General features: G+C 36.9%; 1 protein-coding gene across 2 annotated transcripts in view; it reads right to left on the minus strand.

Annotated features, from left to right (window-relative positions):
- The window catches only part of PEX7 (peroxisomal biogenesis factor 7), a 40,635-nt gene that overhangs the window by 10,819 nt on the left and 12,331 nt on the right, over nt 1-17,485 (minus strand). For both annotated transcript variants that reach the window (XM_068184864.1, XM_068184863.1), the window contains exons 6-9: nt 12,871-12,977; nt 12,370-12,483; nt 9,329-9,384; nt 2,921-3,020 (exon numbers count right to left, since the gene is read on the minus strand). In XM_068184864.1, the coding sequence (XP_068040965.1) occupies nt 2,921-3,020; nt 9,329-9,384; nt 12,370-12,483; nt 12,871-12,977 (377 nt within the window). The remainder of the gene's footprint in view (nt 1-2,920; nt 3,021-9,328; nt 9,385-12,369; nt 12,484-12,870; nt 12,978-17,485) is intronic.

Consider the following 17,485-nt stretch of genomic DNA (forward strand, 5'->3'; position numbering starts at 1 on the left):
AGCACAAGGACCAGCTTGCCTGCATGTACCTACTCTCTGCCTGAGGGTTCTGTTCAAAGCTCAATCAGTTCCACAGGAATGTCCTGTAATTCCTAGATTACCAGCTACTTAATCACAGTATCTATTCTGAACACTTTCGAGAGTGCATATAATTTTTTCCTTGACATGTAAAAAATACCTCAAAAATGCTGAAGTTCATTGTGCAAAGCCAAAGAAAACATAATCTGTCTAGACAACAAAAGATACCATTAAGAATGAAAGCAAAGGTTAATGACCAGAATGGTACTTAATTTAAGTATAAATGAATAGCTTGTCCATTATAAATAAAATACCCTGCATTCTCCCTGGATCCTTCTATTTCTCCTTGGAGGAGAGAAGCAGTTCAAATTTGAAGTCATAATTTCTTATAAAGCAAACAGTGAAAATCACAAATCATGCAAATAAATGAAGAAAACAAATAACGGAGCTCGTCATCAGATTGATAAAGAACAGAACATGAAGACAACCTACATATTGGGAAGAGCAGCATAAAATTTAAGCAAATAATCTTTGTTGGATGGATGCAGAAGCCAGGGAAAGACTCCAAGGGCTTATACTGGAAGTAACTGTTCAGCAGGTGTTCATAGATTCATAGAATGGTTTGGGCTGGAAGGACCTTAAAGATCATCTAGTTCAAACCCTCCCTAAGATGCACAAGGACACCTTTCACTAGACCAGGTTATTTAAAGTCCCTTTCAGCCTGGCCTTGAATACTTCTATCCACTCAGTGCTCCCCTGGGAGTTGTGGATTGCTCTGGGTAACCTGTTCCAGTGTCTCATCACCCTCAAAGTAAAGAATTTCTTCCTTATACCTACCAACGATCTCTCAGTTTGAAGCCACTACCCCTTGTCCTGTCACTACATGTCCTTGTAAAAAGTTCCTTTCCAGTTCTCTCGGAGGATCCCTTTAGGAACTGGAAGGCTGCCACAAGGTCTCCCTGGAGCCTTGTCTTTTCCAGGCTGAATAACCCCAGCTCTCTCATCCTGTCTTTGTATGAGAGATGCCCTCTCTCTTCAGCCCTCTGATCATCTTTATGGCCTTTCTCTGGACTCATTCCAACAGGTCCATGTCCTACTCAGAGCTGAACAACGTATAATCAAGGTGATGTCTCATGGGTCTTCCTATAAAAATAAGGGTTATGTTTCCCTTGTGTTCACTCCTTAACTTAGTGAGAGTTTAATTTTATTACAGATTTTTAAATTTCTTTAAAAAAAAAACCATTCACAATTTGCATTGCTGTGATATCCAACCCACAGAATACATTAAATCAACTCAATGGAAAAAACCAGAGGAATATCAAAGCTGTTGCAAATGCCAAACTTCTGTCTGGAATGCACATTGGCACTCAGTAAATATGGATATGTACCCCAGATTTATAGATTTTGTGCACTAAGTCCAACATCAGACTTGTAGAGTTTCTGCATGAGAAAAAAGATACCTGAATGCACAAATGTCCTAGTGTTGATGGGTATGCTCACCATCATTTTCCTTTTTTCAACATAAAAGTGCATTTGCACTTTTCTTTCATTATCTACCATGAAGCAATGGGCTTGTTGTCAAAGTAATCACATCCTCAATACAAAATGAAAGAAAAAAATCAACTAGCTTCATTCAGACCAAAAACAAACCCACAGCAACTTCATGGAAAACTGAATTGGGCTCATGCACTGACTCTGAAGCCCTAAATGCACTATGCTATGCTTGCTGCTCCCTCTGGACCCAGTGCAGCCAAACCACATCTGTGCAGTCACTCGGGATGAAGTTTCAATCCCCAGCAACTAGCCGTTAAGTATTCTTGCCTTGCACTGATGAAAAATAACCTGAATCTTGAAAGCTTTTTTGAGCCTTACAAATTCCCGCATGTGGTTCACAGCACGGCCTTGCGTACAGTCACTGCAGCACCACTGAAGCAACAGAATTTAAGGAACAACTAACCAGGCAGAAAACCCATCAAGCTATCATTTAGCTAGAATGGTTTCATGTGCAGTAAGCTAAGTATTTGGCCAAACACCTCTCTCCCATGCCCTTTTACCAGCAGAAATTACAATGGTTTTAATTCGCTTTGTTTAAACTGAATTTGAATGCAGATGTTACAATTTTTATCTGGGGTAAAAAAATTCATTTTACTGTGAATTTGAGAAGAATCTAGATGCAAATTATATCTCTGGCACATTAAATAGTGCAAATCCTTACAGTAATTTTTGTGTGAAAATGAAAGGCTTTCTCATTTTAAAGTAAAAAATTAACTTCAGTTTTTCAAAGTTTCTTGTCTAAAAATAATTTCAAACTACAAAAAAAAGAATCTTCTGTTTACGAAACAGAAACAACTGTAGCAGCAGAAGGAGAGGGGAATCCTTACAGAACCACTACATAAATAAGGGCTACTGATAAAATAGGTTCTACTTATTCACTTTAATAGCTGAGGGTTTTTGAATTTCAGCCATAGATTAAGCCTCTCCTAGTCCTCTAAACAGTTTGCCAAACCTGGCCTAGGCATCATGTGCGACACTACCAACATTTAACTTGACAATTTAAGTAGATGGAAGAAAGCTCTGTATCTCAGCTTAGCATTCTAGACTCTTCTCTACTATTCTTCCTTCTGAAACAAAATAATTCATTTTCCCAGAGCTCACCATGGCTTTCAGTTATCTGATTTTGCAATCGTGTCTGTTCTGCCCTCCTCTCCTACCCAATGCAAGGAACTGCTTCACAAATAAAAATGGACCTGAAATGAGGTTTATTTGATAAGCATTCAGCCAGACTCACTTCCAGAAGCTTACTGAAATCTGGTGACTTATTCAGGATCTGAGTCCTGCAGCTCAGCCATGACTACAGTGCCTATAACAGGCAAGTGAAAAGTAAATGCATCCCAGCTCTTACCTGACCACGGTTGTGAAGACTTAAATCGAGACCACATGTAAATTCAGTGTGATGCTCAACTGTTTCCAGCAAAGGATTAGGCTTGGAAAAGTCCCAGAATCTATAGAGAGAATAAAGGAGAGAGAGAGAAAGGGAAAAAAAATCAAACAAACCACAATTAAAGTAATTGAAAGGCCATTTCAAAAATATAATGCAAGATATTGACAAATCTGTAGCTGCCAGGATATTTAAAAAAGCAAACTCATCCACTTAGGAAACATAACAAATACTCCTGCAAAGCCATCTGCTGATTTGCATAAATTAAACCCCACTGGGCAAAGCCATCTTTGTGTCCTGTTGCAGAAACTGAGATCAAAGTTGGCACCAAGGAGCAGTCACTGGGACATTGTTAAAAGAGAAGAAAAAACGTCGGCTAGAGCATTCTTGTTGTATTTCTTGATGGCTGGGGAACTTTATCCCTGAAAAATATTAGCACAATTTGTGATTTTTCTCAGTTTTTGGCATCATTAACTATGGGGTCTTTATTTAAATAAAAATAAACACACTAATTTAGATATCTCAGTCATGCACATTCTCAAATTTGAGACTGTGTTCCTGTAAAGCAGAATTTAATATTATAATTTAGTAACAATTTTGTACTATTTAGATCAGCTGCATTACACAATTAATTCCGCTACTTCATATTTTAAAAATAATTTTTCTTTTGAGCCTTGGTTGATAAAAAATACTTAGAAAATAACAATTCTGAGGTCATCTACTTCTCCCAGCTACTGTCCCAATAGATGTAGTGTCCACCAATGCAATTAACAGCAAGTATGAGAGATGTAAGAGTAGATGGGATTAAAAGAGAGGTAAAAGACACCTCAGCCATGAAATAAAGGATTCAAACCCAGAACCTTCAGATAATAACACACTGACAAAACCCCACATGATGACACAGAACAAAGACTTATTTCTCTTTCTTGTGTTGTATGTACCACTGAGAAAAGTCCACAGGCTGCACAGCACAGAACACGTTGTGGGCTGTCAGCTGTAATCAAATTTTCTACAGCCCACATTTTCACACAGGGGTCAATTATATGCTTTACTACTTCTGTAACAATCATAGAGGTCTCTTTGTCTTGCCTTTATTGGGAAAAGTGACAATACTTAACAAGAACAGCTCATTATCAGATCAACTGCAGTGGAAATACTGTAAGTTCAAACCAATTCAGGTAAAATAGCAAACACTGGATCCAGCAGGGTCAGTTTGTTTAATATGTAGATGTTATCTCCTTCATAAACAAGGAGAGTGGTATCAGCACAATGGCTATGCCATAGCAACAACCCTCTTAATTTTTTCCTAGTACCTGAGGTCTAAAATAAACAACTTATTTTGCAAGAGAGGAGCAAAAGACTATTTCAGCATTTTCATCCTCCCACATTTGTTCATAAGAAAATAAGGAAACAAATCTTGTTGTTTCTAAATAATAGGGTTACCCTTCCTTACCACATTAGCTCTCTACTAATTCTTGAAAGACAGATGCTCATAACTGAAAACTACAATTAAAGAAGACAATTTTAGATCTACATGAATAAAAACCTAAAAAAGACCTTTTGATCAATTTAAAAAATAGTAGGACAATATAGTGTTTGTTATATGAAGTCATGTTGTAAAAAGTCAGAAGCAGTTTAGAGATTAAGAGTACTGCAACTTAGTTCAAGTTCAACAGACTGACTGGAAGCCTTGATACCTTTTTTTACTATATAAATAATTACTAGTGAGAGCTCAAAAAATGTTCAGCCTCAGGACTGAGAACCATTGATGACAAATTAATGAGGGTTCTCATAACAAATCTGCAATCCAAAGTAAAAAATACTGTCTATTGCACAGTGGCCAAAACAATCATGGTGACAACAATACTTTCCTCAGAGTCACCTTCCATCACATTCTGCAGACTGAGAGGGCAATGCTATTTTCCTAAGACACTGTTTACCACAGCAGGACAGCTGTACAGAGAACTGAAGATGCATTCACAGCACAAGTAGGTGTTGCTTGCATTATTTCAGTTGTAAGTGTATCTATAGAGCATGAATTTAAAAAATGGGCCAGACAACCACATAGGCTTTTAGGGCCCCTTACAGGTTTGTACAGCCTGTACAATCACAGGTGTGTCACTTAGAACTGCTATTTTTACCCATATTATGTATGAAGCCACAACTTCAGTCACATCTGCACTGATCACAAAACCTCAAAACCTATATGAGTGCATTTTCTTAAACTTTTTAAGGCTGGAATTGTTAAAAATATAACTTCTCCCTCGTTTCTCTACAGTTAAATTGTTTTACACATAGCTGGCATACAATCCATCAGCTGCACATGTATTTCATGTGCAGAATAAGTGGACTGTTTATTCTGAGCAAGACATTATGAGAAGAGAAAAAGCCTGTCAAGTTAGGGATTTTGTACTTTGTACCACCCACAGCAGCATCACGAAGACCTGTCCTCCTGTGTACCAATTCACTTTTACCAGCCCAAACACAGTTTGTCCTGCATATCTTCTACCTTATGCTCACCCCCTCTCTACGCTTACCAAGTGTCCCTGCACCTTCACCACTGGCCGGGAAAAAAGGGATACTGGCAGGTATCATTCCAGATTCCAGCGTCTGTACAATGCATGTGTTGTGGCACCCTGTTGCTGCATGATGAGGAGCTAGCAGATGAGTAAGAAGATTACTTGTGGTGGTGAATTCATGCTACGTCTCTTACCTTCCTTAAGGCAGTACTTGGCATTTCCCTCTCTTGCATGCTCATGAGTTTCCATTAAATTTGTAAAAGCTTAGTAAATTTAGACTACAAGTTTCCTGTCAAATCTAGTTAAGTTTTCAATAGGTTCAAAAGTTACTCCAGGAAATGATTCTATGAAAATGCATAGATGGAAGCACAAAGAACAACTCATCAAGTCTACATCCTTCTGGGTAAGAAAAAATATTTATGATAAATATTTATTCATGAAAGCTTTGATAATGCTCTTAGGTTACAAGATGTCTTCATACATCTTATTTTTAGGTGGGTGTGAATCAGCTGTTCAGAGGCTGCTTTCCATAAAAGCCCACTCAACGACTAGCTTTCACAGACAACCATACCAGGCACAAGTCATAGTAGCATGTGGATATAAAAGCCAAGAACCTTTCAAGAGCAACACAGAACTCAGTGGCAGTTTACTACATGTGTATCACACAATTCATCCCCCTGCTCCTATTCTCTAGTACCTGTGCTGACTTGTAAAAGTTCTTCCTGCAAACTAGAAAAACTTCTGTCAGAGGAGAGCTTAGTATCAAGCTACTTTTGGATACAGGCTAATCAGAGCAATGATGTTACTTCATGCATTAACTGGGAACATCTAACTATTTCCACACTAATATTTTGAAGAGATCATTTCATTATTGTTCCAGTGAAGTATCAACATTATGAAGCAATTTGGGTATAGAAGGACATTTTCCATTTGAGGAAAATAAGAAAAAAAGAGCAAATGAGCAAACACCCACCTCTTCATCCTGAAGGAAAATACCAGAAAAATAATACATGGATAATAAGGACACCTAGCTGAAATTAAACACAGTTTATGATCAGCCTTATTCTGTAAGATTTCTTTGTGATCCGAGTTACTGAAATTGTACATAGTGATGGAGAGCTGGAGATAGTGGTTTACCTTAGAGTGTGTTGCAGAGATGATATCCAATATAGTACAACTTTTAACAAAATTTGCCTTTCTGCCTTAGGGACAAGGTTCTGTGAATATGATCCAAGATCTGGTCTGATACCAGCTTAATGAAGCTCTATAATTTATCAGATCTTCTGTTTAGACTTTGGTGAGCATTGTCTGTGACTAATGCACCAAGATTTCTTTTTTATACTGAAGAGTCCAACAATACAAAATGGTGATTCCAGTAAAAGATGACACTGGTGTTCTTCCAAACTGAATTTTCCACAGAGATAGCATTTAAGAATATGCATGCAGACCTAAAGTAGTTCTGGAAATGTTACAGTACTTTGTGTATTTCCTGGCATTTAAATGATTAATTTGTGTTCAATCTCCTCTTTAATTAGCCTACATTTTTTTCTAAGCTCTTCCAAAGAGTAAGGAAATGATATAGAAAATATTTGTCTGAATGAAGCATTTACTGGACAGAGATTATAAATCATTATACCAATGTATGTAAAAACTCAAGTTCAAATCAACATCCTCTTTTTCTCAGCTCCTAGGATGAAGTTGGCATATGATCTATTATTCTTTTCAGCAGCTTGACTACAGTGCTCACATTCAATGATTATGCTATTTGCAAAAGAGGAATCTAAGCACTGTTAACTTTGTTTTCAACCTACTAATTTTTCTTTTAGATATCCAGTTGTGATTAAGTGCCAAACTAGCCACATATAGTTGACCTGAAGTAAACAAAACCCCAGCTTCCTACATGGTAGTTTGATAATCTGAGCTAAGATTTGCAGGTCTTTGGTTAAACTATAAAGTTTCAGTAATGTTTAAGATTACAGAACTCTGACAGTAAACGATTGCTCCCCTACTATGCTTTATTCCATTATCTACTACAAACTAATGCTTGCAGATAATTCTCCAAACAGACACACTGAAGAACATAAATGAACAATATCATAACTAAACTGCTATTAAAATAACACTGTAATGGATCTGTTTTTAAGGGACTGCCATACCATGCTGTTCTAGGAACCAAAATCCAAAATTCAGCGCCACCCCCCAAAATGGGGATAAAAGGTCACAGGCCTTGAGTAGATTCAACAAGATCCATAATTAATTCCATGTACTAGAATCCCTACTTATCTTGCACCTTTTATGTATTGATCAAGGATTTTTACTCTTAAATTGAAATGTACGTGTATGTGTGCATACATTCTCATCCACGTTTGTGTGGTGTACATGCATGTGCACATATGACAGGATGTGTGCATGTATGTACATGTGGAGTGTATGGTGCATCCAGTAAAATGACAGTATGTGGTAGAGGTACAACATAGTCTTTAAAAGAGATGTTCCCAAATTCTTATGGCAACTATTTTCCTCCATTATATAGAATATTTTGCTTGTGACACCTTTTCCAAAGATTTTCACCTAGCCTTCTCTGTTGTTTGTTCACTCATACCAAATCCAACAGTTTTATAAAACTGTTAAAACTCTTTATTTCATCTCTTCAAGTCTGCTGTCTCTCCCTAGTCATGACAAGTAAATACTTGAACAGAAAAATAATGCCTAGAGTGAATTTGGTAAAGAGGTCCCCACGCTCTACATTTATGGACACAATGCTTTGTGAGCTAGTAGCTCTCTCCATCTTTTCTGACAATTTCCAAATACGAAAATGTCAGAGCTGAAATTGCACTAGATTTCAGTACTGCATGAAGCATATTGGCGCCAAACCTGAAGGATATATAGTTGGTGTCAAAAAGGGGAAGAGCATGACAAAAAAATCAAGCCACTTCAATGCTTAATGGGTCAATTTCATGATGCCACTTAATATGATGCTGTGGCAAAAGAGTGGATAGATTTATGATTTAGCAACACATACAGGCACAAGAATTAACAATAGAACCCTCTGGCAACAGAAACTCTCTAGGTCTGGTGTCAGACCAATTAGGACACAACCAGAAGTGACATTACTTGAGATGATTTGGAAAAGTGGGATAACTTTGCGTCCTTTATGGAAGCAAGAGGGCTTCTCCCATTTCTTAATGTACTGCCTACTACATGCGGTCCATGTTAGAAAATTAAAATGTAGATAAAAGAATTTGATTGAGGTATTCAGGAATATTTCATAGTGTATTGACTTGTGATACCATGTATCTTAGAGAAATCCCAGTATTAAATCAAACTTCTTTAGGACTTTAAATTAGCTTTAAAACAATGGTACCATGAGATCCTCAGCAGTATCAGATTTACTAAGCAGCCAGGGGAACTTGCAGAAGTACTGTCTGAAGAGTTCCAGCATACACACTGTGGAACACTACTAAAGCTTCCTCAGATACTGGTAGGACAAAAACTTTGTTCACAAAAAGCCTAAATAAAAATATGTCACAGAAACATATTAATTCACCTAACTAAATTAATTTACGAGGGTATTACTTTCTTATCAAACGTTATTGCAGCTGGATGCAACTATGTTCAGTAGAGTGATGTGAAAAGGATTGCAGAAAGCATCTGACAGAGCAGATATAGCTCAGTAGAGTGACTGAGCTGGCCTTTAAGTGATAAACCCTTGCATTTTCAACATACCTTATGAAGCATCTGACAGCAACATTAACTGCACTCCAGTATATCCACTCTGGAACTGTTTTCTATTGCAAGCCATATTAAAATAGATCACCTTTCTATTTTTATCCAGTTAGAGAAAATACTGTACCTTACAGTAAAATCGTAGGAGCAAGAGGCCAATATAGTTGCATGGAATGGTGAAAACTGCAAGAAAACAAAACAACTTTTAAAGTTAAAACATTGTGCTGCTTACTGTAAGCAGCAAGTTATCAAGGTTTATCTACTTAAAATGGTCTTGGTTGGTACCACATCATGCTGCAACAAAACAGAATACATCAATGTATTCCTCCCCCATGCTTCTAATTACAAGGAAACATAGAATTAATAATCACAAGGAATGCTCTGTGGGATCCTGTTTTGCTTAGATTTCATTACAGCAGTACCAAATAACTCTGCTGTAAAGTTAAGAAGTTCTGGAACTGTCTTATAAACAGTCATTAAGTTCTGCTTTTGGCTAATAGGCTAAGTTTCATCTTGTTATATAAATCAAGTTTCAAACCAGTTATGTGACCAGTTAATTATTTTCAGAGAGACAAAATCTGTGCCATACTGCAGAGAATATAAGATATATTATCGTCATCAATTCTATATCCTACCATTTTGAAATTATTTATACAAATGGGAAAATTGGAGAGAAGTGGAGAAAACCGAAGGCAATATAAGATCACTTCATGATTTCCCCCTCTCCTACGGGGCATTTTACAGGATACACTCTTCCACGGACTCCTGCAGACTGGTTGAACAACTGCAGCAAAAGAAGGATGCAGTTATGCAAAAATTGTTCATCTCAGCTCTAGTTTTTTGGCAACCTTCATTTTCCAACAATTTTAAAAACTTGTACTTCTCAGCAGGAAATATAACAAGCCACTGATACAACTTGAGCTTGAAATGCAGGTCCCCCACACTGCGGTTCACAGTTAAATCTTCCTGCAAGAGTTCTAATATTATTCACAGCAACTACAAAGTCAAAAGTTAAGTCTAAGCTGTTGCCACAACCGCCCAAGTTGTCAAGAGAGCAGTGTATGTTGATGGCTGCTGAAGTCTGCTGACTCTCTTTACTATAGCAGAATTGAAGAATGTGCATGCTGGAACTTGAACCCCCGCAGACTTCCTGCTATTTTTTTTAAGGGGGAAAAAAACCCAAAACAAAACAGATACTGCACCTCAGGAAAATGAATACTAGAGGAGAAGGTCTGATGGGCAACAAAAAACAATGGTAAACTTTCCATAACCTCCCTTTGCATATCATCATAGTTTTAAATAAAGCAAAACCATCCTGTTAAAGCTTTGTCATTAACCTTAAGTATCCTAGAAAATTACCTACGCAAACTTCATCAAAACACTTAGCAGAGTGCTACACATGTAAGTTGAAAAAATTTGCATAATGTCTTTCTGGTACAAGAGAAAATTCTGTTTAATTTAACTGTAAGACAGTAAAATTTTATCTGAATAGCTGTATACAGGCAGAAGATACCACCACATCATCCATCCTGACTCCAACATACCCAAATATCTTTCTAGGTAATCTTGAAAACTATAACTGTGTTTCAGTGTAAGATACTGAAACCAGCTAAGAATGTGAGGATCAAATGCACCAACATGAAAATTTTCCAAAAGGGACTCCAGATGACCTCAGTGCACTGATAGTGCCCTGTACTGCAGTAAAAGACCGTAAGAAATCTGCAGGAATCCTGACAGTATTGTGGTGGGTAGAATTCCTTGCCAGACTCAGATCTACTGCCAAGACTTGTGGTTTCCACTTTCTTTTCCACTTCAAGCTGTACACTCCTGTCCCCCGCTCCTTTGTGTCAAGGCCTGCAATTGTGTGGCTGAGCAACACATTGAAACAGCTTAATGATCCAGACAGAAACTAGTCACTTTCAGGGACAGGGTTTTCAGTCAGAGCCATCAGCTGCAGCTTTACAATCGCTTATGTCAGCACAACACAGGGGAAGGGATATCAGTAGGGGCAGCTGCCTCTGTAGAGGCAGCATCCAGGTCTCTCTCTCAATTCAGTGTGACTGGTGAGTTACACCATTCAAGTGGAGATATGCTGCACCACCTCGAAGTGCTGGCCCACACTGTCATATCTTATGTCCACAGAGACCATGTCTGTCTTGAAATGGAAGCAATGAAAGCCTGGTAAGATGGAATAGAAGTCATGTACTCCCAGTAAGTCTCCTTTGCACTTGGATGCATCTTCTCCTATGAAAAATATTTCACAGAGCCAGATTAGAGAGTAGTCATGCAGGCATTACATTAGAAAAAAAGGCTCAGCATCAATCAACAGTGGGGAGAGCAGGCAGGGGTAGCTGGGATAAGGAGAGCAGGAGCTTCTTATGTTGTCTGACCATGAAAAGGCTTTGTGATACGGAATGACTACCTGAGTCACATCCTCTTCTGACAAATTACAAACTAAGGACAGTAACTTCTAAATATGTTAGAAACAAATCAAGGCCATGTGAAGCAAAATACCAACCCAGGATAACTTTTTCTGTCAGTTCAGATTTCCTAGAAAATATTAATAAACATATCCATTCCTGAAATGCTTTAAAAGGATTAGGTACTATCTCCTTTCTCAGGAGACTTTGATATTGATGCATTTGACTCTCACACTCTTTGCTAGTTCCAATATTTTACACTGAAACATAGTTAGAGTTTACCTAAAAAGATATTTGGATACATATTTTCATACAACATGATAAAAATGTCATTATGCATTGAGAGCAAATTCTTATTGGTGGGTGTTCTAGCTGTACACAGATCCAGTAAAGTCATCTGTAGCCTTTCATGCATGAAGTTTCAAAATCCCTTTGAACACATGAATATTTTCTTTGTATACACGAAAGTATATATTCACAATGTGTTCTGTATCTTGTCTTCTGTGAATACTGGCCCTTTTTGTGGAAAGACAAAGGAAAATAATTTAAAAATGAATAAGGCAAAGTGTTTTCTCCATCTCCAATTTCTTATATAATTTAGCTGAAGTAACCTTCAAACTGTCTCTCAAGCCCTCTAACATCCTGTTGGTTTTTTCCTCGTTATTAGATAATATAAAATATTACTGGCTTCCACAAAAATTTGTGTAATAATTCAGTAATGGTCAACGGGAAGTAAAACACAACTTACTTTTACTCTTCTGATAGCATAGGTATGACCAAGCAAGACGAACACTGGTTGTCGGATGTTCCTCAAATCCCAGCCTTTTAAGCTACAGTCAACTGCACCAGTTACCAGCAAGTTCTGATGATTTAATAAAACACAGATATATCAAGACAATTTAATTACTAAATTTAACAATATATATGTTGGATACAAATCAAAAAATACAGATTCATAAATCATAAATGAAGTGACATCCCCAGTGTGAAATTAAAGAGCACAGAGAAACACAAACTGGTCTTCCACTTTTGACTACTCTGCCCACTAGCATTAAGCAAAATATCTGATCTGCTTGGGCTGTCCATCTCTTAGAACAAAGCTCTTCTGGAGATGTAATAGCAAATGAGAGCAACAAAGCAACTGGGCATGTTTTCATAAAGAGAAGATGCAATAACGTTTCAGAAGACCCCTCTGCTATTTAGTAAGAGTGGTTCAATTAGCAAAGCAGTGGGATGAACGGTTTTATACCTCATCATATTTGCACCAGTCACAGCTCAAGACCTCAGCCTGGTGGGCAGGTATCACAAGTTTGACTCCTGGAGTTTTCACATCCCAAATTCTTAAAGTCTGATCACCTGAAACAAAGAGAAATTAATTCAATGATGTTGCATCAGTTACAAGTTTCAGTTAATCCATTAGTACTTAGCAGACAAGTATTTCTTAGCTTTCTCGTCTACCCTTAAAGATCTGTAGCATCTGAATACACCTTTCTTACAAATTCAGCTCCTAATGGCTTGTAAAGATATTGAAAGCTGCATCAGCTGACGGGACAACTAAGCTTTCCGATTTTTAAAAATTGGGATTTTCCCATTAGCCCCGAATATTTAGCTTTGTGTCAGCAAAAATGGATTCTCTAGCTTTCAGAGAGAGAAAATTAATTAGATTTTTTTATTATTATTATGCTTATGTTCATTCAAGAGACAAATTTAATCACTGAAAGATGATTAAAACACTTGTGATTTCTATAGGAAGCATGTATCAATACTACCCAAATTAAACACTGTTTTATACTGCTACAGAAGAAATTACTGATAATTCCTTAAAATTATTGTTTTCATGTCCCTTATATACGAGCATTTTGATGGTTTTAGTGCCCTGTTGGTCAGTGGCTATAAAGTATACAGCGGGGCACAAGAAAAATCATATCTCTTTTCAAGAAACTGGCTAGAGAGCAAATAAAACCATCCCTAGAGCCACAGCAATATTCCTTAATTGCATGAACCACCAGACCCTGCAGATATCCCCCCAAAAAACCCATAAAACATTTGGAAAGTTTAAATAAATAAGGCAGAGAGAGCTTGGTTCACTACATGTCACAAATCCAGCCTTCTGACCACAGAGACCATGGGGAGCTTGCTCTGGTGTTGGCTGGCTCATCCTCAGCCCTCAGGACTGGGAGAGATGCTGCACTCTTGGTGGATAAATTCCCCATCTGTAAGGTGGGAACAGCACCCAATTTCTCTCTGTTTTCACTCCCCTCCCCTACTGTCAAGAGAAAGACTGCTGCTCAATACATGGATAGCACTCCTGACAGTGGCACCCTGCAGCCAGCTGAAACCTCAAACATTGCTACAGTGCTTATAAAAACAGGGCAACATATGGAGAGGAAGAAACACGAGCAGCAGGGTTTTGGCAAAAAACCAGGTAGCACGCCCTGGATCCACTCTCCATTAGCCTTGCTGATCTGCTTGCCTGCAGAGGACAGCTCAGTTTGAGTTTTAAGTCTTTCTGAGCTATTATAATGGACTTCTTAAAAAGCTTTTATTTTAATTTCATCAGATAACATAGATTTGAAGGGGAAACACATATTTCACTATAGACAGGATCATTTTCCCCAAGCAAATAAATATATAAATCCAGGTGAACTAGAATGAACTGCTAGAGAGATGCTACAGTAGCATTATGAGGGCCAAATGCATTTGGAAAAGTAAGTTATTCAGCCAACATTAATTCTGGCACTAAATGTAAAATTGCCCCAATTATTTCTTTTTTAATAGAAAACGCTGATGCATGAGAAAAGGAAAAAAAAGTTATTTTCTGAGGTTTTTTTTTTGTATTTTTGGTTTTTTGTGGGGGTTTTTTTGGTTTTTTTTTTGTTTTTTTTAATGCTAGACTTAGCAGTTATTAATTCTGGCTGGCACTATCAGTGAAATGTTTTTAATGGAGTAACACAACATGCAAGTGAACCTTTCTGTGAATACAAAAGACTGATTTAAAGCCAAACGAAAATCCAATTTTTCCATTTAAGTGGAAAAATCAGATGAATTAAAAAAACCCTGATAAACAGTGCAATCCTGACACAGTGCAATCCTGATTCAGTGCACATTTTAACAAACTTTTTTTAACCTCAAACCTATTTCCATTCATACATATATATTTACATTCAATTTCAACAAAAGTCAAAATTTTTGCTATTTCCACATTTCCATGAGTACTACAAATACTGAGGATGCACTTCTTCTACAACATAAAGCAAATAAAGGATAATAATAATAGAAAGTACATGGAAAGCACACCTAGTACAATCATGTTTATTAACAGACACTTCCAGCTGGCATACCAAAGTAAGCAACCAGAAAAGCACCCAACAATTCCCCCATAAAATATTTCTATTTTTGTAAGAAGCAGTTTCTCTATGGCAACAGATTTTTACTGGTCCATTAGATAATTATGATTTCAGAATTGTTTATACATTGTACTTGCTTTCTTTATTTCTAATGAATATTTGTGAAATCTTGGATGAATCAATAAAACTACACAATATACACTCATCTATTCAAAACTTTTCAATTGATGCTAATCTACAAATACATCATCCTTATACACAAGATAAAGATTGCTAATGTGAATGACAATGTCCAATAGTGAAAATATAAAGTTTATTTAAGATCTAAATTTCATGTAGGTTTTGTACTACCTTTTTTATTCATAGCTATATTTTACCCAAATTCATAAATCATCATCTCCAAAGTCCTCTGAGAACAACCAGCTAAGCAATCATTTCTAAACAGTGCAGAGGTATAACAGTAACTACAAAAATTAGCTAGGTATTTGGGAGGTTAATAAAACCCCATGAAACCTTAAACACTATCTGAAGGGGGAAAAAAATCTAACTAGGACAGGTACAATGTTTTTCAGGAACCAGCTTCCACTAGGCCAGGTTGCTCAAAGCCCCATCCAACATGGTCTTGAACACTTCCATGGATGGGGCATCCACAGCTTCTCTGGGCAATCTGCACTGGTGCCTCATCACCCTCAAAGTATAGAATTTCTTCCTAATACCTAATCTAAACCTACCCTCTTCCAATTTAAAGCATTACTCCTTCTTCACTACATTCATTTTAAAAGGACAAAACCATCAAGATTAAAGCAGTGCCACAGAACGATTACAAGTTTATATTATTTGCTTACTTATGTATATTTTTAAATACTAAACTAGATTAAATTATTTAGCCTGAATTAAACAGAAAATCTCTGGGAAAATTAAAAGCAGTACCCAAATCTCATGACTCTCAAAACCAATCTTTTTATGCATGTTAAAATGATTGTGCTGATTGTTTCTATCACAGATAATTGTTCTGATTTTGGCTGAAATAGAGATATCTTTCTTCCAAGTAGCTGGTACAGTGCTGTGATTTGGATTTAAGATGAGAATAATGTTGATAACACACTGATGTTTTGGTTGTCACTGAGGAGTGCTTACACTAAGTCACGGACTTTCAGCTCCTCACAGTGCTCTGCCAGGGGCGGGGCTGGCATTGCACAAGAAGTTGGAAGAGGACACAGCCAGAACAACTGACCACAGCTGACCAAACGGATACCCCATAACACATGGCATCATGCTTAACCTACAAAGCTGAGAGAAGAAAAAGGAAGAAAGAAAAAGAAAGAAAAATGCTTGGAATGATGGCATCTGTCTTCCCATTATGCAAGATGGAATGTGTTTTCCAAGACATGCTGGAACACATGCCTGCCCATGGAAAGTGGTGAATTCCTTGTTTTGCTCTTGCATTCACAGCTTTTGTTTTACCTATTAGACTGTCTTTACCACAACCCATGAGTTTTCCAGCTTTGACCTTCTGATTCTCTCTTCATCCCACTGTGGGGGAGTGACTGAGTGACTGCGTGAGACTGAGCTGTCAACGGGGGTTAAACCAATACAACAGTACAAGAAAACTTAGAATGGGAATAATAAAGCTCATGGAATTCCACACAAAGAGACAGAAGTAAGAGTGACACAAACAACAGCTTTAGTTAAATCATCCAAGAGTACTACTGAATACACAAAATCTATCTCCATGTAGCACAACTCACCTAGCAAGCATACATAATTACCAGTAGAAATATACTTTGCAACTGGTCAATTTTAGTCTGATACAAAATGATGTCAAGCTAAAAATTACAAGAGTTTTAAGTTATTTTAGGGAAGAGCCCAACTAATTCTTTTTCTAAAAAAGAATAATAAAATAAAATAAAATAAAATATTTTTTTTAAAAAGATAGTGAAATCTTTATTTCAGTGTTTCCCAAGAGGATTATACATAAATCTTGGGAATTTTTTTTTTCAAAACTGACCAAAGTTATGACTTATGATTAAGCTATTCTTCAGCAAATGGCAATATTGGTTAGATGCCTACCTGTAACCCAAATGACACAACCCAAATTAATTTACTGTAAAAAACTCTTAGTGTTTATTTCTTCTGAACACTAAACCATTTTATAACATGAGATTGTAATACAAAATACTGTAACCTGAAAGTGCTTTATATTATAGCATTTGCTATATACAGTACTTTACTATAGTTAGCACATAGTATAAATTGAGGGATAAACTCCTTTTCTGAGAAACACTTCAGCTTGTACATTACAGAATGATTTAGTATAGCTTATTTGATGTGCTGGTTTTGACTTGGGTAGGTTTAATTTTCTTTTCCTTTTCTTTTTTTTTTCATTAATTTTCTTTTATTTTACTCTTTTAAGAGAGTAAATGCTCTCTTAGTAGATGTACACCCTCCCCAGCTCATTATTTCATGCAAAATAATTTGTTCAATCATAGGTTTTTTACAATATGAATACCAAATGCA

This window comes from Anomalospiza imberbis, chromosome 3 (assembly GCF_031753505.1).
Source record: "Anomalospiza imberbis isolate Cuckoo-Finch-1a 21T00152 chromosome 3, ASM3175350v1, whole genome shotgun sequence".
Taxonomy (NCBI): domain Eukaryota; kingdom Metazoa; phylum Chordata; class Aves; order Passeriformes; family Viduidae; genus Anomalospiza; species Anomalospiza imberbis.